Consider the following 24,500-nt stretch of genomic DNA (forward strand, 5'->3'; position numbering starts at 1 on the left):
ACATAGATGATGTTAAATCTCTGGACACCCCAGCGGGGGTACTATGAACTGTCACTGGGGGAAACACCATGACAGGGGGAGAAGGAGGTAAAGGGGGAGGGGCAGCGCAAGCCGCACTGTGAGAAGGCACTGGTGGGTGTAGGGTGGGACCCTGTGGGGGAGCAAAATGCTGTGACCAAGATGGGGTGGAGGCAAATACCCGGAAAAACTGGGCACAGGGTAATGAGGGGAAGGGTAAGGCTGGGCAAAAGAGGGGTGCCAGTAAGGAAAAGGGGCCCCCGCTGGAGAATAAAAGGGGGGAGGGGAACCTTGGCCAGGAAAAGGAGGGAAAATAGATGGTTGGGAAACTGTAGGATAAACAGGGGAGGACCATGCAGGGATGGAAGTAGCAGTTGAAAAAGCGGGGAAAGAAGGATGGGCAGCTGAAAGGGGGAAGGGAGGGAGGGCAGAAACAGGCTGGGGCTGAAGGCTGGAAAACAATGAGGGGGGGAGATAGAGCGAGGGAGCTGCCCCCCAATGGAAAATGTGGGGTGCTGAGGGAAGGAACCCCCAGCAAAATTGACCCCCAAGGATACGGGGGCTGACATGTGGTGCAATGGGGCGGGGCCAGGGGGCAAAATGCCACTCGTGCCGGGGGGGGTAAGGCAGCGCTAGAAGCGCAGTAAACTGGGCCCCCCGCAGCTTGATACAGCATCGCAGGGGGGGCACCCGGCAGCGAGTGGCTGGGGAAGGCCTGAAGCAGTGGGAGCCGTGGGAGGGAGTGCCGAGAAGAGGAAGCCCGCGGGCGCCGGAAGTAACGCCGCACCCGCGGGAGCATGCTGGGAGGATGCCGGAGCAAGCGGCGACCTCGCAGGAGACGGGGACTGCTCGCCCGAGTGTGGAGAGGAGCTGGAAAGAGGACGCGGGCAGGGAGCAGCGGGGGGCGTGGTCAAGCACCAGGCAATGGAAGAAGATGCCTCGGCCGTGCTCAGCAGTGAAGGTAAGCTGAGGCGGCGCCGGGTAGAGAAAGGAGCCAGGGCTGGGGAATCCATGAATTGAGGGGGGATGGGGGGGCGGAGCGCTTAGGTCGGGGCATGAAACGGGGGACAACTGGGGGGAGGGAGAGATGGAAAAAGGGGGGTGCGGGGGAGAAGAGAAAAGGTTTGGAAATATAAAAATGGGAGAAGCAAAGGAGGAAAAGAAAAGACACAAGGGACATACACAGGAGAAAACAACAGGCAGGGAGGATATAGCAGACAGGAGGATACAACAAGCAGGGAGGATATAGCAGACAGGAGGATACAACAAGCAGGGAGGATATAGCAGACAGGAGGATACAACAAGCAGGGAGAATACCACAGACAGGGGGGGGTACAAGTATGAATGTCACCGGATACAGGTCCAGGGATGGCACCAAGGGACAAACACCGTCCAGAAAAGGAAGTTGCTGGTCGTACACCAGCCTTATAAAGTTCACCAAGCCACTCCCATGAGCTCCCACATGGTCAGCGACCAACCAACCATGATAGCCCCCCCAAACTACTCTACCTAGCAACTGCTGACAAATTCCAACCAATTACAAAAAACTAAGGACTCTTATATAGATTTAAACTTAATCAGTTCTCATCTCTTCATAACACCTGCTGCAATCCTAAAACACCTGTCCCATCCATACAGTCCCCCAAAATAGCTGTCCCAGTACTTTAGGCACATTTAACTTTATCGCCCCAAAATTGACATGACTTTTTTGGGGGGTATTTTCGTAAATTTTTAAAGTTTATTTTGCCATAATTGTTGTCCTAAGGCTTCTGGATCAATTCCCACCATTTTTAGCCCAAAATAGGGATTTTGCACTTCTTTTCTCCTGCCTTTGGGTGGAGAAACTTTTTCGCCTGTTTTAGCCTATGGAGTTTTGTCACATGTGAAAACGTACCGGAATTGAATAGGACGATACTTTGGAAAGTGGCGAAAACATCGCATCGGCAAAACTTTTTCGAGGATCACGGCTTTTCGCCTCTTATTGAATACGGGCCTCAGTGTTGATAGTCACTAGTTTTCTGGTGCAATATTTGTATTGTACACTGCACATAGCACACACGCTACTAATTGTTCCTCTGGACAGTAATACTATATATGGGTGCACAGTGATATGACACATGGATGCACAGTAATATGACACATGGATGCATAGTGATATGACACATGGATTCACAGTGATATGATACACGGATGTACAGTGATATGACACACGGATGCACAATGATATGATACACAGATGCACAGTGATATGACACATGGATGCACAATGATATGATACACAGATGCACAGTGATATGATACATGGATGCAAAGTGATATGATACACAGATGCACAGTGATGTGATACATGGATGCACAGTGATATGACACAGTAAAGTGTTTCCTGTTCCTGATAACGCAGTGTTTTTGTGTTCCAGGCTAGGCTAACAAATGAGAAAGCAGAACCATTGGGTGGAAGAATAATTACTGTAGAGGTCGATGGAAAGTTTATTAAGACCGCAACAACAGATGCCGATGGGAGGGCCAACTGCGGAATAGAAACCTCATCCTACTTTAAACCGAATATTACTATCCGTGTACGTATACTATCCATACCTAAGATAACTTTTATCAATCAATGGAATTTCCGCTGTTTAAACAGTCTAATGTCTCTCTGCTATCTTTATGTAGCATTACTGTAGGAAATGATGTGTGCAGGTGTTGATATTGCAGAGTTATATAGGCACACACCAGCGGATGACTCACACTATGAACAGCCTAGTTACTTAACCAGTGGTGATGATTTATTGAAAGGTAGCAGTTACAGCTGTACTCACTGTTACATGTACACCGGTAATCAGGGCCGTTTCTTGGGGGTTCGACCAGTGCGGTTGAACAGGGGCGCCACCCATAGAGGGCGCACACCTCCCCAACATCCCGATTTGAAGTGTCCCACGGGTGGTCAAATTGGGAGGTTGGGCACCCCCACCGCTGCAGCTGTGTGGCGGCATCCATTCAGTGTCGGGAGAGGGCTGGGGGAAGCCCAGCTAGTGATGGAGTACTGGGCTTACCCCCAGCCTGACATTACATGGGAGGTGTGCCATGCGGGCACGCCCCCAAATAATGTAATTTAGCAGGTGTGGCCTATGATAATTAGGCCACACCCCCATTACCGGTCGCTATTACCGCGTCTGGCACAGTGCGCGGCTAACCCTGGAGCTGGCCCTGCTGGTAATGGAGCGAAGCTCGAGCAGAACAGGTTCTTACTGTATACAGCTCCCCAGCCAGTGAGTGTTAGGTGCTTGCAGGTAGTGGTGCAGGATCAGCTTTATGCAGGTATAGACTAGGGTCTCTCACATGGAGCTAAGCAGGAGACTTGTTTCCCACCTTGTCATTCTACACAGTACTAATATGGCTGCAGTCACATTGGCAGAAGCACATAAGGTTGGAGGATGGACCTCCCAACAGACTCTGGGTCCTAGTGCCCAGCATTTATGCATAATAAGTCTTACTTATGGCGTGTACACACGGTACGTTAAAAATGCACGATATGAACGATATTGATCATATCATTATCATTCATATCGTACATTTTTGGATCCCTTCCAACCCTCCAATGACTTACGATGCGCGGGCACATATGGACGATAAAAATATAATTCATCGCCCGTGCATGCAGGCCAATCTGGTCGATATCGGCCATCGTTGGCGGGTTGGTGGTGTGCTGTATGTTCGATATCGATCATCCAGGACACTGGGAGGGTGCAGGTCGATCAGTCAGGGATATCGTTATCGCTGACTGATCTTACTGTGTATACGCACCATTAAATTATATTTTTACCTACAGTACAAGATCACTTTACTAGTTTGCACATGCCTTCTCCAACTCTTACTAAATGCAATGCTTTCATTGGCTTTCGCATAGATTTATTGTTCAATTATTTTATATCACCACCAGAATTGTTTATTTTTGCTACACTTGAATGCAATAAAAAATTGTTCTGTTGTTTTCTGTTGCGTCCAATACACAGCTGTGTTGTAGCGAAGGTCAACAGTCCAATGCTGGTACTTTTATATACTGTAAACCTAGGGTCTTATTCAGATATGTTTTGGCTCAAGTTTCTTTTTTTTAATGCACACGCATGAATGTTTGAGACCACGGCTGCAATGGACAATGGGGTCTTGGACAATAGGCGTGCAGTAGCGGGCAGTCAGCATGCAGTCAAAATACAGTAATGGGCATATTCACTTGGGCATGATATTTAGAGAGGTAATAAATCTTGTGCCCAATTTTGGATTACTTCAGGTATGTGCGCTCCCCCAATACCCGCGATATCCAATAAAAGTGGTTGCAGAGTTTTCAGAGCTAGAAACCCTGCGGCGTGTAAAAAAAAAAAAAGACACTTACTTGCCCGGGGGTGTTGTGGTCTCCGCAGCTCCCGGTGGCCTCCGCTCCATCTTGTCAATGGGTAGGGGGCTTCTGGGAGGCTCCCAGGGTGCTGGGAGGGGCCTACTGGGAGATGTAGTTATCCCTGCATCTGCCTCCGTGGGGGAGGGGGGGTCACACACACATGTTCACTTGCACACACTCACTCACATACTTATATACACCGACACAACATACTTACACACACTGCTGCTGCAGGAGACTGGGTCCTAATGCTGGAGGCAGAAGACAGGTGAGTATTATTGAATAATTAAGCAATTGGAAGTTTTCAATTAGCTCAATTAGTCATTAGGAGGGGTTCCACTGGGGTCCCAGAGCATTTCCCAACCATTTATCCTAAAATTATGGATTTTAGGAAAAATTGGTTGTGCTCTGGATGAGCGCAAAAAAAAACTCCTGGCGCTCAAAAAATAAAAAACCCAGCACCTAATTGATTTGCAAAAATCCTGCACCCAGGTGTGGGATTTTTGCTATTCTTTCGCCCAATTGAATATGCCCCTAAGGGTTATATTTACTAAAGGTTGTTTTTTAGCGCTCTCAATTTAACAAACTGACCATTTACTAAAGGCAAAACCAATGGAAAACCAAAGAAATTAGCAGACTGTAGAATACTTTATAATATCAAATCAACAATTGTTTTTCTTACATAGACTAGAATAGGATATACAGATTTACTAATGTTGGTTTTAAAAAGATCAAAAACTAACCGCAAATCGACGGGAAAATGGGGTACATTGCGTTTCTCCAGGTGTGATACCTCCCAGTTTCATCAGAAGGCATCATCTGATGAAACCGGGAGGTTTTACACCCGGAGAAACGCATCAAGGATACTCTGGACCGTTGCCAAGTCCTATTACTATATCAACATTAGGAATATACCTGCTAGCTAATCTGCCTGATCACCTCTGCTGATCTATGGGTCTCCGCTCAACCTCGGATACCTGCCATTGGCGGCCGCTACACCCAAATCTCACCTGCAGTCCAACACCGCTGCTGGGGATAATACAGGGACAAAACCAGCGTGGACAATGAGAGTGCCTAGAGCGATGTAAGTGCTACTGATGGGACATTGCTATTACTGGCGTTTCCAGTTACCGGTTATTTGATAACATACAGTAGATACATTCCGGCTTTTCATGGAGCACCAGCGGTCAGTGTAATTTCCTTGCAGAAATATTGGTCATGAACATCATTGGAGTGGTATTAATGAACAACTAAAAAGGACACCAGACTATCCTTTCTAAATTGAAGTATGCCCTTTTATTTACCACCTGACCAACTGCCACTTTGGATCTTAGTGTTGCAAACCACAAACGTTACTGTGTCTCCATTTGCAACATATGTGTTTCTGATAACAGAATCTGATTAAAACCTGTGGGACTCTCTGCAATACCTACACGAACAGGTGGAATACCTGATGAACGTTTTAGAGCTATATACTCATATATTGTTGATTCTATGCACCTATGCTGAGAATTATTCTTTAAGTTTATTGATTGTATTTTGTGGGAACATAATATTGGTCTTTTAGATGTGCATTGTTTATACATGAAATTACAAATAAATGTTTTAAATGAGTCATCTAACTACTTCTGGCTAAGCGCTGCACTTCTTCATTTTATTGTTGCATTATTTAGTGGGGGGCAGATGTACGGTATGTGGAGGCTATTACATAATTTCTACACACAATACCCCATAATGACAATGTGTAAAAAGTTTTTTGGGAGATTTTTGCAAATTTAGTTAAAAAAAACAACTGAGAAATCACATGTACAAAATAATTCACAGCCTTTGCCATGAAGCTAAAAATTTCTACTGATCATCCTTGAGATGTTCCTACAGCTTAATTGGAGTCCACCTGTGGTAAAATCAGTTGATTGGACATGAAAGTCATACACCTGTCTATATAAGGTCCCACACTTGACAGTGCATGTCAGAGCACAAACCAAGCATGAAGTCCAAGGAATTGTCTGTAGCCCTCGAGACAGGATTGTCTCGAGGCACAAATCTGGGGAAGGGTACAGAATATATCTGCTGCTTTGAAGGTCCCAATGAGCACAGTGGCCTCCATCATCTGTAAATGGGTGATTGTTGGAGAAGGGCCCTAGTCAGGGAGGTGACCAAGAACCCGATGGGCATTCTGTCAGAGCTACAGCATTCCTCTGTGGAGAGAGGAGAACCTTCCAGAAGGACAACCATCTCTGCAGCAATCCACCGATCAGACCTGTATGGTAGAGTGGCCAGACGGAAGCCACTCCAGAGTAAAATGCACATGGCAGCCCGCCTGGAGTTTGCCAAAATGCACCTGAAGGACTCTCAGACAATGAGAAACAAAATTATCTGGTCTGATTAGACAAAGATTGAACTCTTTGGCATGAATGGCAGGCGTTATGTTTGGAGGAAACCAGGCACCGCTCATCACCAGGCCAATACCATCCCTACAGTGAAGCATGGTGGTGGCAGCATCATGCTGTGGGGATGTTTTTCAGCAGCAGGATCAGGGAGACTAGTCAGGATAGAGGGAAAGATGAATGCAGCAATGTACAGAGACAACCTGGATGAAAACCTACTCCAGAGTGCTCTTGACCTCAGACTGAGGAGATGGTTCATCTTTCAGCAGGACAATGACCCTAAGCACCAGTGGCGTTTCTAGAGGGGAACGGTCCGGTGTGCAGTCTCCGACACGGGCCCCCTCCTCTCTGCCCGGCGGCTAGCAGCGCACTGAGCTGTGTGCGGCCAGCGCGGGAGTTATAGACTATGGGCACTAGAGTGCACCCAGAGTCTATAGAGGATAAGCTGGTCACCGGGAAAATGGCTGCGGTGGCCATTTTCCCTGTACTGCGTATGCGCAAATGATGGGAAAATGGTCGTGGCGACCATTTTCCAGTCGTTTTACAGTGCAGGACCCCCGCGCTGTCGTGGGACTCTGGAGAGGTAAGTAATAATATTGGTGCAGGGTGTGCGGTGCGGGACCCCCCTGGATCCAGGGGCCCGTGTTCCCCACACACCCAGCACCCATTATAGATACGCCCCTGCTAAGCACAGAGCCAAGATATCAAAGGTGTGGCTTCAGGACAAATCTGTGAATGTCCTTGAGTGGCCCAGCCAGAGCCCAGACTTGAATCTGATTGAACATCTCTGGAGAGATCTGAAAATGCCTGTGCACCGACGCTTCCCATCCAACCTGATGGAGCTTGATAGGTGCTGCAAAGAGGAATGGGGCAAAACTGCCCAAAGATAGGTGTACCAAGCTTGTGGCATCATATTCAAAGAGACTTGAGGCTGTAATTGCTGCCAAAGGTGCATCAACAAAGTATTGAGCAAAGGATGTGAATACTTATGTACATGTGATATTTTTATTTTTTTTTTTAGTTAAAATTGCAATAATATCAAAAAAACTTTGTACACGTTGTCATTATGAGGTATTGTGTGTAGAATTTTGAGGACAAAAATTAATTTATTCCATTTTGGAATAAGGCTGTAACATAACACAATGTGGAAAAAGTGAAGCGCTGTGAATACTTTCCGGATGTATTGTATGTTAGATTAGCTTTCATGTGTTTATTTGTTTTCTCTGTCTCTTCTGCAGGTTAGTTACCAGGATAATGACCAGTGTTACACGAATGACTACTACGGTGTCGATTATCCACATGCTGAACTCTTTGTATATCGGTTTTACTCTCAGTCTAATAGCTTCTTGCAAATAAAGGCTCCCCCTGGACAACTGAGCTGTTTCCAAAACCACAGCATTGAGATGGAATACATAGTGAGAGGAATGGAAGTGGAGGAACCCACCACTAAATCCTTCTATTACATTGTAAGTGTGACAGAACCAGAGGAATACAGGAGACACAAGGGATGACCTACAGTCAGGGACGTAGAGAGCCGCCCCGGGCCCCATTTCTAGTGACCTAATCATGGGAGGCGTGACCTAATCACGGGAGGCGTGGTCATGCCACTTTGGAAAACATTTTCCAAAAACCCTAACTTACTTTGTGGTGCTGCATGCTGGGAGAGGGTGTTGCTATGAGCCCCTCAGCCCACTGGAAATCGTGGCAGGGGTGCAATCAGTGTGATCGTTCCCCCCCATAGACAGAGGAGAGGAGACTGCTTCTGCTGCACAGTGGCAGCAGTGAGCAGTGCCAAGGGTCTCCCACTGCAGCCCAGCACATAGTAGCATATGCTGGGCTGCTGAAGGGCCCCTCCAACAAGCGTCGGCCTGGGTAATTAGTACGCAAACCCCCCCACCCCTCTTGGCGCCCCTGCATACAGTCATGCATTGTCCCATACAGAGCAGATGTCACACGCTGCCCTGGAGACCCCAGAATCAGACCCCATTGCTTAACTTTGCGGGCACTGACCCGCGCTGTCTTCCGGCTCCCGCGCTGTGCGCTGCTTCCTTCTCTCTCTGGCCGGTCTCCGCTGTCCTCTGGAGGGTCCCGCTGCTCTGCTGCTCCCATGCTGGCTCCTGCTGGTCACTGGTCCCAGCTGACTTCTTCTGAGAAGCGCTGTCCTCTGGTCCATGGGCACAGCCATCTTGGATTGCCCATGTGACTCCACTACCACCAATGAGGAGTCTTCTCCTTCTCTCACAGCCTGTCAGCTCCCAGCGACCACTATAAAAGGTTCCCCAATGCTGACACAAGTTGCCAGTGCAACTAGTTTCCTAGATTACTAGTGAGCTTTCCCACTGTGCTCCAGTCGCTCCACGTAGCTTCCCTGCTAAAAACATCTCCCCACGGCTATCCAGCCCCTCCATGTAGCCACCCAGCTACCAACGTCTCCGCACGGCTACCCAGCCGCTCCACATAGACACCCAGCTACCAACGTTTACACACGGCTACCCAGCCGTTCCACGTAGCTACCCAGATACCTACGTCTCCACACGGCTACCCAGCTGATCCATGAAGCCACCCAACTACCAATGTCTCCACACGGCTACCCTGCCACTCCACGTAGCCACACAGCTACCAACGTCTACCCACAGCTATCCAGCCGCTCCACGTAGCCACCCAGCTACCAACTTCTACCCACGGCTATCCAGCCACTCCACGTAGCCACCCAGCTACCAATGTCTCCACACGGCTACCCAGCCACTCCACGTAGCCACCCAACTACCAATGTCTCCACACGGCTACCCAGCCACTCCACGTAGCCACCCAGCTACCAACGTCTCCACATGGCTCTCCAGCCGCTCCACGTAGCCACCCAGCTACCAATGTCTCCACATGGCTACCCAGCCGCTCCACGTAGCTACCCAGCTACCAACATCTCCACATGGCTACCCAGCCGCTCCACGTAGCCACACAGCTACCAACGTCTACCCACAGCTATCCAGCCACTCCACGTAGCCACCCAGCTACCAACGTCTACCCACGGCTATCCAGCCGCTCCACGTAGCTTCCCAGCTCCTAACGTCCACTCAAGGCTATCCACTCTTCCAAGTGGCTCCCAAGCTAGCATGCTACTTCTATATTACTCAAACTCCCTCTCATGCGGAGGAACTTTATTAAACCAAGTCTCCTCCAGCGAGCGTCTGCGCCAAGTAGTGCAGGTACAAGACCTAGTCTGGATACACAGCCTTTAAATCCCACGATTGTGACAGTTTACACTGGCCGGATGGACTCGGCAAGTGGTCAAGGATCTGGGGTAGATCCCATTGCAGGATGTACTATCTTGTCTGGAAAGATAGGAGACCTCTCAGGCCCAGGCGATCCAGTTCATCCAAGATATGTCATCACGCTTGGACAACATTCAGTCCTTATTGGCTCATCCCGCTCCCACTGGCTCCCAAGCCGCCTCTCCTCCTGTGGTGTCACCTGCTCCCCTGCTTCTACCTCCTGCTCATCTTCAGCTTTCCCCTCCGTGCAAGTTCGATGGCAACCCCAAATTATGCAGGTTTTTTTTAAACCAATGCAAAATCCAGTTCGAGCTACAATCCGCCAATTTTCCGACAGCCAGAACCAGAGTGGCATATATCATCTCTCTGCTCTCTGGCCAAGCACTCGACTGGGTCTTACCCCTTTGGGAAAAGTCGGATCCTCTGCTCTCCAACTACTCCGAATTTATTTCCACATTTCGCAAGATCTTTGATGAACCTGGAAGAACCACTTCCGCATCAGCTGATATTCTATGCCTCCATCAGGGTAGCAGGACCGTCGGTCAATATGTAGTCCAGTTCCAAACTCTGGCCTCTGAACTCAATTGGAATGAGGATGCTCTCATCGCTGCTTTCTGGAGTGGCCTTTCAGAAAGACTCAAAGATGACCTAGCTTCCCGTGACCTTCCAAACAACTTGGAAGATTTAATTTCCCTTTGCAACAAGGTGGATCTTCGTCACAGGGAGCGTGCCTTGGAAAGAGGCAGACTTGATCGCAGAAGGCCATGTCCAGCTTCCCGTTTACCCTCTCCTCCTATGGGTGAAGAACCCATGCAGGTCAACCGCTCTCGTCTATCGGCTGAGGAGTGACAGAAAAGGCAGAGACAGAACCTCTGTATGTACTGCGGATCTCCTCAACATTTAGTTAGATCCTGTCCCATCCGTCCAATTCGTCCGGGAAATGACTCCTCCTAACTTATGACAGAGAGGTTAAGATAGGAGTTGCCATCGAATCACATAGGAAGTCTGATTCCACCATCCAGGCTCAGTTAAAGCTTCCTCGAGGTTCCAAAGCTGTATTAACTCTTCTGGATTCTGGATCAGCAGAGAACTTTGTCACTACGGACTTTGCTCAGAAACATCAAATCCCCATAGAAGAGTTGCCTAGAGTCATCACTTTAACCGCCATCGATGGTAGTCGCATTACTAGTGGAACCATCACCCATCGTACAGCACTACTTAGACTTACCATTGGGGTGCTTCATACCGAACAACTGTCCTTCCTAGTGATTCCCAAAGCCTCTCATTCTTTAGTCCTCGGGCTACCCTGGCTACGGAGACATTCACCACAAATTGACTGGACCACCATGCAAATAACCTCTTGGGGTTCCAATTGTTTCAAAGGCTGCCTTCAGTGGGTAGTACCTGTCTGATCTTCCATCATACAGGATTCTACAGACCTACCCAAAGCTTATGATGGGTTTTTGGACGTCTTCAGCAAACAGAGCGCAGATCTATTACCTCCCCATCGTGATTGGGACTGTCCCATAGATCTGATTCACGGGAAGAATCCTCCTAGAGGCCGAACCTACCCTCTATCTCTCCCTGAGACTCAAGCCATGTCGGAGTACATTAAGGAAAACTTAAGTAAATGCTTCATTCGACCTTCCACGTCTCCAGTCGGGGCTGGATTTTTCTTCGTAAAAAAGAAAGACGGTGGGCTGCGCCCGTGTATAGACTACCGGGGTCTTAATGAAATAACTATTAGGAATCGCTGCCCTCTTCCTCTCATAACATAGTTATTCGATAGAGTCAAGGGAGCCACAGTTTTTACCAAACTCGATCTAAGAGGGGCCTATAATTTAATTCATATCCGTCCAGGCGATGAATGGAAAACGGCCTTCAACACAAGGGATGGGCACTACAAATATCTCGTTATGCCCTTCGGCCTCTGTAATGCTCCAGCTGTCTTCCAGTTTTTCGTCAACTAAATCTTCCGTGTTCTTTTGTACAAGTCCGTGGTCGTTTACTTGGATGACATTTAGATTTTTTCTCAAGACCTCCAAACTCATCGAGACCAGGTGAAAGAAGTCCTTCTGAGATTGCGGTCCAATCAACTTTTTTGCAAATTAGAGAAGTGTCTGTTTGAAGTCTCAAGTGTACCATTCCTGGGGTACATTATCTCTGGAACAGGCCTTCAAATGGATTCTTCAAAATTATAAGCCATTCTTGAATGGCCTCTTCCTTCTTCCTTAAAATCCATACAAAGGTTCCTAGGATTTGCCAACTATTATCGCAAGTTTGTGAAAGTTTTTCAACACTGGTAGCTCCTATTACAGCCCTTACCCATAAGGGAGCAGATCCAACTAAGTGGCCCGTCGAAGCTACCTCAGCATTTCAACTCCTTAAGCAAGCCTTCATCTCCGCTCCCATCTTAAAGCAACCGGATTCCCCCGGCCATTTATCCTGGAGGTGGATGCATCCTCCGAAGGTGTCGGTGCTGTGCTCTCCCAGCGGGTTGAAGATGAAAAACTTCATCCCTGTGGTTTCTTTTCCCAGAAGTTTTTGCCTGCAGAAAAGAACTACACCATCAGAGATCAAGAGTTACTCGCCATGAAACTAGCCCTCGAAGAATGGCGATATCTTCTAGAAGGAGCTCACTACCCCATTACTATTTTTACAGACTACAAGAACCTGCTTTATCTTAAATCTGAAAATTGCTTGAACCCTCGTCAAGCCCAGTGGGCCATGTTTTTCTCCAGATTTAACTTCAAACTCTCCTATCGTCCCGGCTCACAAAACTCAAAGCCGATGCACTCTCCCATTCCATGACGAGCGACCCTGATCTACCCATGGAACAGCCCCAACCAATTCTGAATCCAGCTTTCTTCGCCTCTACCAAATTATCTTCTATACCCCCGGTTGGGAAGACTTTCGTCGCTCCAGAACTCCGCAAGAGGTTACTGCATTGGGCCCATGCTTCCCGGTTCTCTGGTCACTTGGGTATGGATAAAACCCTTGAGTTCATACAGCGGTCCTATTGGTGGCCTTCGATGAAAAAGGACGTCAGGTCTTATGTGTCGTCATGCATCAAATGTGCCCAACACAAAATACCTCGGCGGCTTCCACACGGTCAACTCCAGCCTCTTGCAATTCCATTTAAGCCATGGACTCACCTCTCTATGGATTTCATCTCTGATCTTCCTCCATCTCAGGGCCACAACAAAATTTGGGTTATCGTGGATTGCTTTTCTAAAATGGCTCATTTTGTACCTCTTACTGGGCTTCCGTCTGCACCTCTACTCGCCCAGAGTTTTATAAAAGAGATCTTCAAGCTCCACGGCCTTCCTCAAGAGATCATCTCCGACAGGGGAGTACAGTTTGTAGCGAAGTTCTGGAGGTCACTCTGCTCAGCCCTTCAAATAAAACTCAAATTTTCTACTGCTTATCATCCCCAGACCAATGGTCAGACTGAAAGAGTCAATCAAGACCTGGAACAATTCCTGCGCACTTTTGTCTCCTCCTCCCAAGATGACTGGATTGAACTTCTTCCTTGGGCTGAATTTGCTCACAATAATCATTCTCACACGTCCACCAACTCAACTCCTTTTTTTACAGTTTTTGGTCATCATCCTCGAGTGCCAGATTTCCCTCTTCTTCCAACATTAGATGTGCCCGCGGCCAAGATGTCTCCTCAAAGGTTCTCCAAAATCTGGGAAAAGGTTCGTTCCTCTCTGACTAAAACCTCAGCCCGGTACAAGAGATTTGCTGACCGCCAAAGACGAGCGGTTCCCAATTTCCAACCTGGGGATATGGTCTGGCTCTCTACCCGAAACCTAAGACTCCGAATTCCCTCAATGAAATTTGCCCTGCGGTACATTGGTCCATTCCCAATCGTCAAAGTCTTGAATCCTGTGGCCTACAAGCTAAAACTTCCTCCATTTCTTCGCATTCCAAGTTCTTTCCATATTACTCTTCTAAAACCACTGGTCTTAAACCGATTTCAGAAGGTCCTTCCCAAAGTTTCTAGTGTTCAAACACAACAAGGAGAGGAGTTCGAAGTTGACAGAATCTTAGATTCCCCTTGTCGATACAATCGTCTTCAATACCTCATCGACTGGAAAAATTATGGTCTGGAAGAACGAATCTGGATAAATGCCTCCGATGTCCATGCGCCCAGTCTGGTCAAAGCGTTCCATATGAAATTTCCTCATAAACTAAGGAAGTGTCTGGTGGCCACTCATGAAGAAGGGGGTACAGTCACACGCCACCCTGGAGACCCCAGAATCAGACCACGTCACTTACCTTTGTGGGCGCTGACCCGTGCTGTCTTCCGGCTCCCAAGCTGTGCGCTGCTTCCTTCTCTCTCTGGCTGGTCTCCGCTGTCCTCTGGAGGGTCCCGCTGCTCTGCTGCTCCCACGCTGGCTCCTGCTGGTCACTGGTACCCGCTGACTTCTTCTGAGATGCGCTGTCCTCCGGTCCATGGGCGCGGCCATCTTGGATTGCCCATGTGACTCCACTACCACCAATGAGGAGTCTTCTCCTTCTCTCTCAGCCTGTCAGCTCCCAGCATCCACTATAAAAGGTTCCCCAATGCTGACACAAGTTGCCAGTGCAACTAGTTTCCTAGATTACTAGTGAGCTTTCCCACTGTGCTCCAGTCGCTCCACGTAGCTTCCCAGCTACCGACATCTCCCCACGGCTATAAAGCCGCTCCATGTAGCCACCCAGCTACCAATGACTCCACACGGCTACCCAGCTGCTCCACATAGCCACCCAGCTACCAACGTCTCCACACGGCTACCCCGCCACTCCACGTAGCCACCCAGCTACCAACGTCTCCGCACGGCTACCAAGCCACTCCACGAAGCAACCCAGCTACCAACATCTCCACACGGCTACCCAGCCACTCCACGTAGCTACCCAGCTACCAACGTCTACACATGGCTACCCAGCCGCTCCATGTAGCCACCCAGCTACCAACTTCTACCCACGGCTATCCAGCCGCTCCACGTAGCCACCCAGCTACCAACGTCTCCGCACGGCTACCCAGCTGCTCCACGTAGCCACCCAGCTACCAATGTCTCCACACAGCTACCCAGCCGCACCACGTAGCCACCCAGCTACCAACGTCTACACACGGCTCTCCAGCCGCTCCACGTAACCACCCAGCTACCAACATCTCCACATGGCTACCCAGTCGCTCCACATAGCCACCCAGCTACCAACATTTCCACACGGTTACCCAGCCGCTCGACGTAGCCACCCAGCTACCAACGTCTACCCACGGCTATCCAGCCGCTCCATGTAGCCACCCAGCTACCAACGTCTACCCATGGCTATCCAGCAGCTCCATGTTGCTTCCCAGCTCCTAACGTCCACTCAAGGCTATCCACTCTTCCAAGTGGCTCCCAAGCTATCACGCTACTTCTGTATTACTCAAACTCCCTCTCATGCGGAGGAACTTTATTAAACCAAGTCTCCTCCAGCGAGCGTCTGCTCCAAGTAGTGCAGGTCCAAGACCCAGTCCGGAAACACAGCCTTTAAATCCCACAATTGTGACAGCAGATGTCTTTGCTTTACAAAGAAAATGGATCTCAGACTGCACACTCTGGACATATATATATATATATAATTGGAGGTGCTACCTGTGGAGACCATTGATATATACACAAAGAAGAAATACAGGTGCACAACTCCAAATTAACTGATTATATATAAATAAATACTTTTTGCAGTAAATACAATAGAGGTTTTTGGCATAATCTTGGCCAAGGTTATGGGCCTGCCCACCATATCTGGATTTGAGCCCTAGTATGTGAGGGACCTGCCCAACAATAGGTTACCCAGATATGGAGGGCAGGCCCATAACCTTGGCCAAGATTATGCCAAAAACCTCTATTGTATTTACTGCAAAAAGTATTTATTCAGAGTTGCTTACCTTTGAAGATCTCTTCCTGGGAGAAGCCTGGGTAAGAGAAGCAGGAGGGAGGCAATGGGGGGTGGGGCCTGATGATTCACATCATTAAGCCCTTCCCCCTCGTGGTAAAATTGCCGCGATTGGCTACAATTTGCATAGGGGGCGGGGCTAAATGTCATGATTCATGTAGAATCACGTTTTAAGCCTCGCCCCCTACACGGAGACCCGCGATCATCGTGGGTATTCTTCTCATTCTGCCCACTTCACTAGGAAGTGGGCAGAATGCAGGAGAAATGCCTACCCTTCCGGGGGTGCAGGGGGAAACCTGAAAAATTGGGAGCCTCCCATGAAAACCGGGAGATTAGGCATGTATGTATTTATTTATATATAATCAGTTAATTTGGAGTTGTGCACTTGTGTTTCTTCTTTGTGCAGATATCTTTGGTGTCAGCACGGCTGCCAAGAGCCGGGCCCAGGCAAAGGGGCGTGGCTTAATAGTGAGAGGCATGGCCATGTCCTCTTAACAAAAAACTACATAGTTGCAGCGGTGCTGCACTGGGGAGGGGGGCGCTGTGAGCCCGTCAGCCAATGCACAAATCCAGGTGGTGGGGCGCGATCAGGATGACCCTACCCCCACAGGCAGAGGAGACTGCTGCTGGCCTCTGAAACAGTATATTAGGGATTTAGAACACAGCAATGTTTCCAGACACACCCATGACATATGAAAAAGAAACACTATTGGTGTTGCGCTAATAATTAATAAACAGCAACCAGATATGGCAGAAATAAAGGATTCAAAACACCAAAAATAGCATGAAAATGGTCAATATTTATACAATATTTATAATCGTATGACAATAAAACATGTGCTAAATATTATTATTCAAATACATATAAAAAATGTCCCAATTGGGATCTAATTAATAGAACTGACTATGGTGATAACCACATAGGACTGTCTTAGTGTAAGGCATACAAGCTCACCTGATTGTAATCTAAGAAAAATGAATAGATGAAGTAAGTGAGACAGTTAGGTCCACAGTTTTCACTTGAAAAGCACAAGCATAGAAAGATGCTATCCTCTGAAGGTACTGTCCGAAACTTCTCTATATTCAAGACACCAAATATAATTTAAGGGATAATGGGGTAGATGTATGAAGCCCAGAAGCGGTATCAGCGCACGTTTTGTGCGCTGATATCGCTTCTCCCTGATGTATGGTCGGGGGTCCTGGCGGCAAATGACAGGGGCGCTGTGCACCCCTGTCATTATCGGCGCTGCTATCTACAAGATAGGGCCTGATTCGGAGCGAGCGCTCACTTTTTGTGAGTGGCTCTGAATCAGGCCCTGAGCCCATAGATCTAACACATTAGAACTTATGTTGAGCAGCTGGATTTGAGCTTACAGTATTTACTTTCAAACATCTCATATATAGTATATGGTGTTGATGAGAAGACAACACGAGGGTCAGCTTACCAAACCTGCATCCGTGCCATCGTATTGCCCGGGCATTCTTAGAACAGAAGCTGCTGGCGTCTGGTGAGCGCTGCAGCTATATTACATATCCCGTATAGGAAGTATTAGCAGTACTGATGCTTTGGAAACAACTGGTTGCTTATGAGTAAGTTCTCTTTATAGGTGAAAGGAAGGAAAGGCATTGTGGTGTACGGTCACCAGGAAGTTGTGCTGACAAACAGTGAGTACATTTTATGGAAACTTAGAGCTGCAAGTTACCACCAAGGGCACAGAGTTAGTACAGTATAGATGTTTTCTGAGTTTGCACTGCGCTAGGACATGGTTATATACCATACATGACAGTAACGAGACATATTAAACTCCCCATCATCTGATATGAGCTCCCTCCTACCAACATGAGTAAAACATCTTAACACTTTAACCCTAATGAAATAAAGACATGGAGACTAACTGAAGGGGAAATAAAGGTCAGCTTTATTGAATTATAAATGATTTAACTATTTAACCTACTATTTAGGTTTTAACTAAGTAAAGGTAGAAGAAGGAAAGAATTAGGGGTGTGCACCGGACACTTTTCGTGTTTTGTGTTTTGGTTTTGGATCTGGATCTTTCTTCGTGTTTTGGATCTGGATTGGTTTTGCCAAAACCACCCTTCCGTGTTTTGGGTTCTGGGTTTTGTGTTTTGGATCTGGATTTTTTCTTAAAAAATAAAAAAAAAACGCTAAAATCACATAAATGGGCCTTTTTTTGTTCCTACGCTATTAATAACCCCAATAACATTAATTTCCACTCATTTCCACTCTATTCTGAACACCTCACACCTCACAATATTGTTTTTAGGCCAAAAGGTTGTACCGAGGAAGCTGGATGACTATGCTAAGCGACACAAGGGGGCGGCACAAACACGTGGCCCATCTAGGAGTGGCACTGCAGTGGCAGACAGGAAGCCAATCAGCGTTATGGTGCCCATTTGCATGTAGCACGAACCCGGGAGATCCGTGCTACATGCATCTGTGTGATTGGCACAGAGCAATGACAGGTCCGTGAGACCCGTCTGTGCTGCTGTGGTAAAAAAAAAAAAAAAAAACCTGTGTAAAAAAAGAAAAAAATGGCGTGCACCCCCCCAAAAAAGAGCAACCAGCCCCGGGCATTAGTAACCCAGTGCTGGGTGTGCTTAAATACAGGGGACAAATGACGTAGGGGTCCCCTGTACTTAAGCACAACCAGCACCGGGCTAGTCAGAACCAGCGCTGGTTGCCAAAATACGGGGGACAAACGACGTAGGGGTCCCCTGTATTCTGCGCAACCAGCTCTGGGCTCTGATCCGGTCCTGGTTCTGGAAATATAGGGGACAAAAAATGAGTAGGGTTCCCCTGTATGTTCCAGAACCAGCACTGGACTTTTTCTAGCGGGGGGCTGATGCCACAGCCAGGGGAGCCCTTTCACCGGGCCCCCCAGCCGCAGCATCAACCCTGACCGCTAGTCAGCCCAGGCCGGGGATCCCTGGAGAGCTGGGGACCCCCCCAATAAAGGGGTCACCCTCTCCAGGGCACCCCAGGCCCAGGCTGATAGCCCGGGGCTATCCCCGCCACCCCTGGTGGCGGTGGGTGGCGGGTTGATTGTGTGGTGTGGTGTAAATAAAGAATATCAAACATTGTCTTTACAAGTAGAACTGCAAGTCCCAGCTAGCCTGCCCCGCATGCTGGTACTTGGAGAACCACAAGTACCAGCATGCAGGGCATTAAGGGCCCACTAGTACCTGTAGTTCACCTGTAAAAAAAATGTTTAAAAAAACACAGGACACACACACCGTGACAGTATAAGTTTATTAAACATACATAGACACACACACATGTACACATACTCACCTATGTAACCTGTAGCATCGGTCCACTTGTCCGGTAAAGTATCCCTAGGGGACCTGTGAAAAAAAACATACTCACCATCTCCTATGCGAGGTTCTGTCCTCTTCGTTCCAAAGTAGGCATCCCCGGACTTGGCAAAAAAAAAAAAACGAAAACGTGATCCACGAACTTAGTACCGTTCTATAGAACGGTACTTCCCGAATGAGAGCTTAGCGGCGGGGTATCACCATGGAAACCCCGCTGCTAAGCGTTCATTGGCTGAGAGAGGTCATCTCCCGTCTCTCAGCCAATGAACGGCTCCCTCCATTGTAGTCAATGGTGGGAACCGCAGGGTAAACTTTAATAACCTTGCGGCTCCCAGCATTGACTACAATGGAGGGAGCCGTTCATTGGCTGAGAGAGACGGGAGATGGCCTCTCTCAGCCAATGAACGCTTAGCAGCGGGGTTTCCATGGTGATACCCCGCCGCTAAGCTCTCATTCGGGAAGTACCGTTCTATAGAACGGTACTAAGTTCGTGGATCGCGTTTTCGTTTTTTTTTTTTTGCCAAGTCCGGGGATGCCTACTTTGGAACGAAGAGGACAGAACCTCGCATAGGAGATGGTGAGTATGTTTTTTTTCACAGGTCCCCTATGGATACTTTACCGGACAAGTGGACCAATGCTACAGGGTTACATAGGTGAGTATGTGTACATGTGTGTGTGTGTGTGTGTGTGTATGTATGTTTAATAAACTTATACTGTCACGGTGTGTGTGTCCTGTGTTTTTTTTAAACATTTTTTTACAGGTGAACTACAGGTACTAGTGGGCCCTTAATGCCCTGCATGCTGGTACTTGTGGTTCTCCAAGTACCAGCATGCGGGGCAGGCTTGCTGGGACTTGCAGTTCTACTTGTAAAGACAATGTTTGATATTCTTTATTTACACCACACCACACAATCAACCCGCCACCCACCGCCACCAGGGGTGGCGGGGATAGCCCCGGGCTATCAGCCTGGGCCAGGGGTGCCCTGGAGAGGGTGACCCCTTTATTGGGGGGGTCCCCAGCTCTCCAGGGATCCCCGGCCTGGGCTGACTAGCGGTCAGGGCTGATGCTGCGGCTGGGGGGCCCGGTGAAAGGGCTCCCCTGGCTGTGGCATCAGCCCCCCGCTAGAAAAAGTCCAGTGCTGGTTCTGGAACATACAGGGGAACCCTACTCATTTTTTTCCCCTGTATTTCCAGAACCAGGACCGGATCAGAGCCCAGAGCTGGTTGCGCAGAATACGGGGGACCCCTACGTCGTTTGTCCCCCGTATTTTGGCAACCAGCTCTGGTTCTGACTAGCCCGGTGCTGGTTGTGTTTAAGTACAGGGGACCCCTATGTCGTTTGTCCCCTGTATTTAAGCACACCCAGCACTGGGTCACTAATGCCCGGGGCTGGTTGCTCTTTTTTGGGGGGGGGGGCACGCCATTTTTTTCTCTTTTTACACAGGTTTTTTTTTTTTTATTTACCACAGTAGCACAGACGGGTCTCACGGACCCGTTAGTGCTCTGTGTCAATGACACAGATGCAAGTAGCACGGATCTCCTGGTCCGTGCGTGCATCTGTGTCATTGAAATACACAGCAGCACAGACGGGTCTCACTGACCCATCTGTGCTCTGTGTCACTGTCAATCACACAGATGCATGTAGCACGGATCTCACGAGTCCGTGCTACATGCAAATGAGCACCATAATGCTGATTGGCTGAGAGCCGTGACAGACGGCTCTGTCAGCCAATCAGCACTTTGCCCATTAAAGGCAAAGGCATTTTTTTTTAAATGGCCGCTCGAGGCAAAACCTCGAGATCCGACAGCAGATCTCGAGGTTTTGCCTCGGGAGAGGGATCCGGGGCAGACAGGGAGATCCGAGCTTGGGCTCGGATCGCCCCGGATCCCCGAAGTTCGGGTGGGTTCGGTTCTCAGGGAACCGAACCCGCTCATCCCTAGAAAGAATAGACATAGTATGGTGGCGCAGAAAGAACGGCCCCACTAAGCAATATCACTATCTGCACACTCATTCAGATCTTCCAAATTGGAGGCGAGAAGCCAGCCCATTACCATCCTCAAGGTATCCAGCTCCCACCCCAATAACACAACATAAGGCCCACCTGGTTAGGTGGTTGCTGCTGACACCTATTGAATCCTACTAATTGTTACCCAATTGCTTAAACCTGAAATGATCGCTGTCCAGACAGTAATTGTGGTTCCAAAGCACAAAAATTCTTATTGCATCAAAAAGAAAATTACACGCTTCAATCTAGCACAATTAGCGCAAAGAAAAGGTTACAAGGTTACAGCCGATACATACGCTAGTGCACTGGTCCCAGTTCCCGGCATCAATCCAGGAAACCTCCGTCACCATTCGCAAAGAAAGAATGACTGCCGGGCTGGCTGGGAGCACTAGCATATACTGTATATCCTAACATAGATTGGTCCTAGACAATAGCAATGAGTTGGCATAATTCCATTGGTTCTTGGTCTTGGTCACTTTGGTACAGTGCAGGTCATAGGTCAGTTCATCCTGAGTCACCAGAAGAAAGTTCATCCCACCGGAGACCCTTTGTGTAACTTTCCCGCCTAGGAACAAGTCTAAACTGGCTACGATAACACATTTACAGACATTAATTCTAAATCATCACTTTCTATAATACGCAGTTTGCGAATGCATCATGCGATCCATCCACCGATGTTACCAGAGGTCTGCGGAGACAAGGGGATTTAGAATAATAAAAAACATGACAGGTCCACTATGTTCTAAACCTTGGATCTTAAAAACAGTCATTTTGTAACATGCTTGCTGAGCGAATAAAACCCCTAATAATAACCTTAGCGCTGTGGAACCTCTTTAGTATTGTGTGTATGAGTGTGTGTGAGAATGGAGAGAAATTACGCTAGTGTGCGATGTGTGTTTACAAGTCTGTGGTGCATTAAATGAAATGTTCTTGGCAGGAATGTTTGATTTATATGTATTAAAAAATGTCAGTGTGTGTTTTGTAAGGACTTTTAACGGTGTTCTATTACGTAGGTAATGCACAATGCTAAATAGCAATATTGCGCTGTACATAATAGAACTGTGTGGGATTTGCAAAATGGTGCTGTGCTACCATTCGCAAAATGGCATTGATATTGATTTAACAGATTCTGTCTTAGCCAATCATCCGGCTTCACCAGTCCACCCTTTGATAGCAAACCAAGTGCTATCACAACCTGTCCTGAATCTATTTAGCCATGCATGGTAATGTACTGTTTAGTGTTATATATGGTATGACACAGTTTGGTCATTTGAACTGTTAAATAATGCGTCTCTGGCAGGGACATAAGGCAGCCCCTTATCCGCACACCGCATGGACTCTAAGGGGAGGACCAATGAGGAAAGATGTGGGGATGCATCAATCCTATAAGAGCAAGCCTTGAAGGGGGAATGAGACTACATTATCTAGGATGTTAAAATAACACTAAGAATACATCAATGCATGACCAAACTTGATCCATATTCCATCACCTGATGGTACACTAATTCAGGGTTGTAATACAGTTCTTCCTTTACATTGATATCCATACTACCATGACTGACCACCATCATTATTTCTGTTTTGCTATTTGCTTTTGTACGCTTTCCACACTTCAGTACAGCAGGAACACACATGACACATAAGCCAATTACTAAGATAACAAACAGTATATGGATCAGGAACTTGCCTATGCTTGCAACCATCTCCTGGACTCACTCTACTAGACCAGAGAACCATTTCACAGGGTTCAACCACGAGAACCACTCTTCTACCTTTTCTTCTACTTCAGCCACTGAGGCATTATGGTTCTTCCGAAATTCCCATTTCAGCTGCAGAATTGCATCCATTTTCTGGTCTATCACCTCCTTGGGGTCACTAGTGTTATTGGTGACAATGTGCAGCACTTGACACCAAATTGGGTGGCCAGAGTCACACAGTATCCACCAGTAACAGCTGTTAAATAATTCAACACCAGCCTGTGCTGCATAAGTTCTTTCTTGTAGGCCTGTAACTCCTTACCTGTGTACCTAAACGTGTCATCATACATCTCGGTGATATTATCTATCAATTTGGCAAGATCTCGTATATATCTAAAATTTAAAGTACCCTGAGCGATCCTGGTGGGATCCAATGCTACTAAAACTTGAAAGCCAGTTGTTTCACTAGTCAACTGTCTGGCTCTATGTACATCACCAGGTATCATGTTTCTTTTGTCGTTGTGTTCATACTATACATGAAGATATGGGGATGGTGTGTTATTATGGATATCAAGCATTTTGCCATGTGTAAGTGTCATAACCTCTGGGAATACCCTTCCTAGGTAACATAACCCTTCTGAACTCAGAGAGAGCCACTTATACACCTTCCTTCCACATATAAAATAAACATTGTTTGGGAGAACGTATGGGATTGTATGCTGCATAATCATTAAACACATCTCTCTAGCAAATAATCCGACTCAGGTTATCCCATTTGTCTAATACATGTTTCTGGTTGTATAACCTCAGCACAGTACCCTTCCTATACCCTACCAACCATCTCCTGGGTGACACCACATGTATACCTATACTGGGAGTGTTTTCCACTTAATTTAATTGTGCATAACAGTTCATAATTCATGGGTTCTTTATCAGCTCTGAGTGAAAAGGTAATTGTCTGGTTTTTCCCAGTCACCTCCCAACTCCCTGGTTTGTTGGAGTTGGTGACATTCAAACACAAAAGTGATTTATCAACTTGGTACTGGTGGAGTTTAAAATGGGGTTGTTTGGACATAAGAAATTTTCCATCCAGCGGCTTCCCTTTTTGCAGTTCTAAAACCTCAGAGACATTTAATGGAAATGGTACTAACCCTACATTATGCTGTCCCTAAGGCAAGTGAGAGGACACCCAACAGTCAGTTTGGTTTAAAACTTTGCCCACCATGGTATGATAATCCTCTAAAGGATGCCCACCCCCATACGGGTTATACATAGGCTGGCACCATCGGATGCATCTCTCATCGACTAGGGACCCACAAAACTCACAAATACAATATTCCTCAGATGATAACCCTTCACACTGTCTCCGAGTTTCCAGGCTAACAGTTCTTTTCTCAACCCCTGAACTAAGGGCCTTATTCAGAGCCGGACGCTCTGACCAGAGCACTCGCTCTGAATCAGGGCTGGCC

At 47.6% G+C, this 24,500-nt stretch overlaps 1 protein-coding gene across 1 annotated transcript in view; it reads left to right on the forward strand.

Moving 5' to 3' along the window:
* Positions 1-24,500, forward strand: part of LOC148501812 (ovostatin-like) — a 259,021-nt gene that overhangs the window by 94,184 nt on the left and 140,337 nt on the right. Inside the window, exons 13-15 of the mRNA XM_088449994.1 lie at positions 2,436-2,594; positions 8,034-8,261; positions 17,600-17,657. Coding sequence (XP_088306120.1) covers positions 2,436-2,594; positions 8,034-8,261; positions 17,600-17,657 — 445 coding nt within the window. The remainder of the gene's footprint in view (positions 1-2,435; positions 2,595-8,033; positions 8,262-17,599; positions 17,658-24,500) is intronic.

The sequence above is a fragment of the Taudactylus pleione genome, unplaced genomic scaffold (genome assembly GCF_031769625.1).
Source record: "Taudactylus pleione unplaced genomic scaffold, aTauple2 ptg000502l, whole genome shotgun sequence".
In the NCBI taxonomy this organism is placed as follows: Eukaryota; Metazoa; Chordata; class Amphibia; order Anura; family Myobatrachidae; genus Taudactylus; species Taudactylus pleione.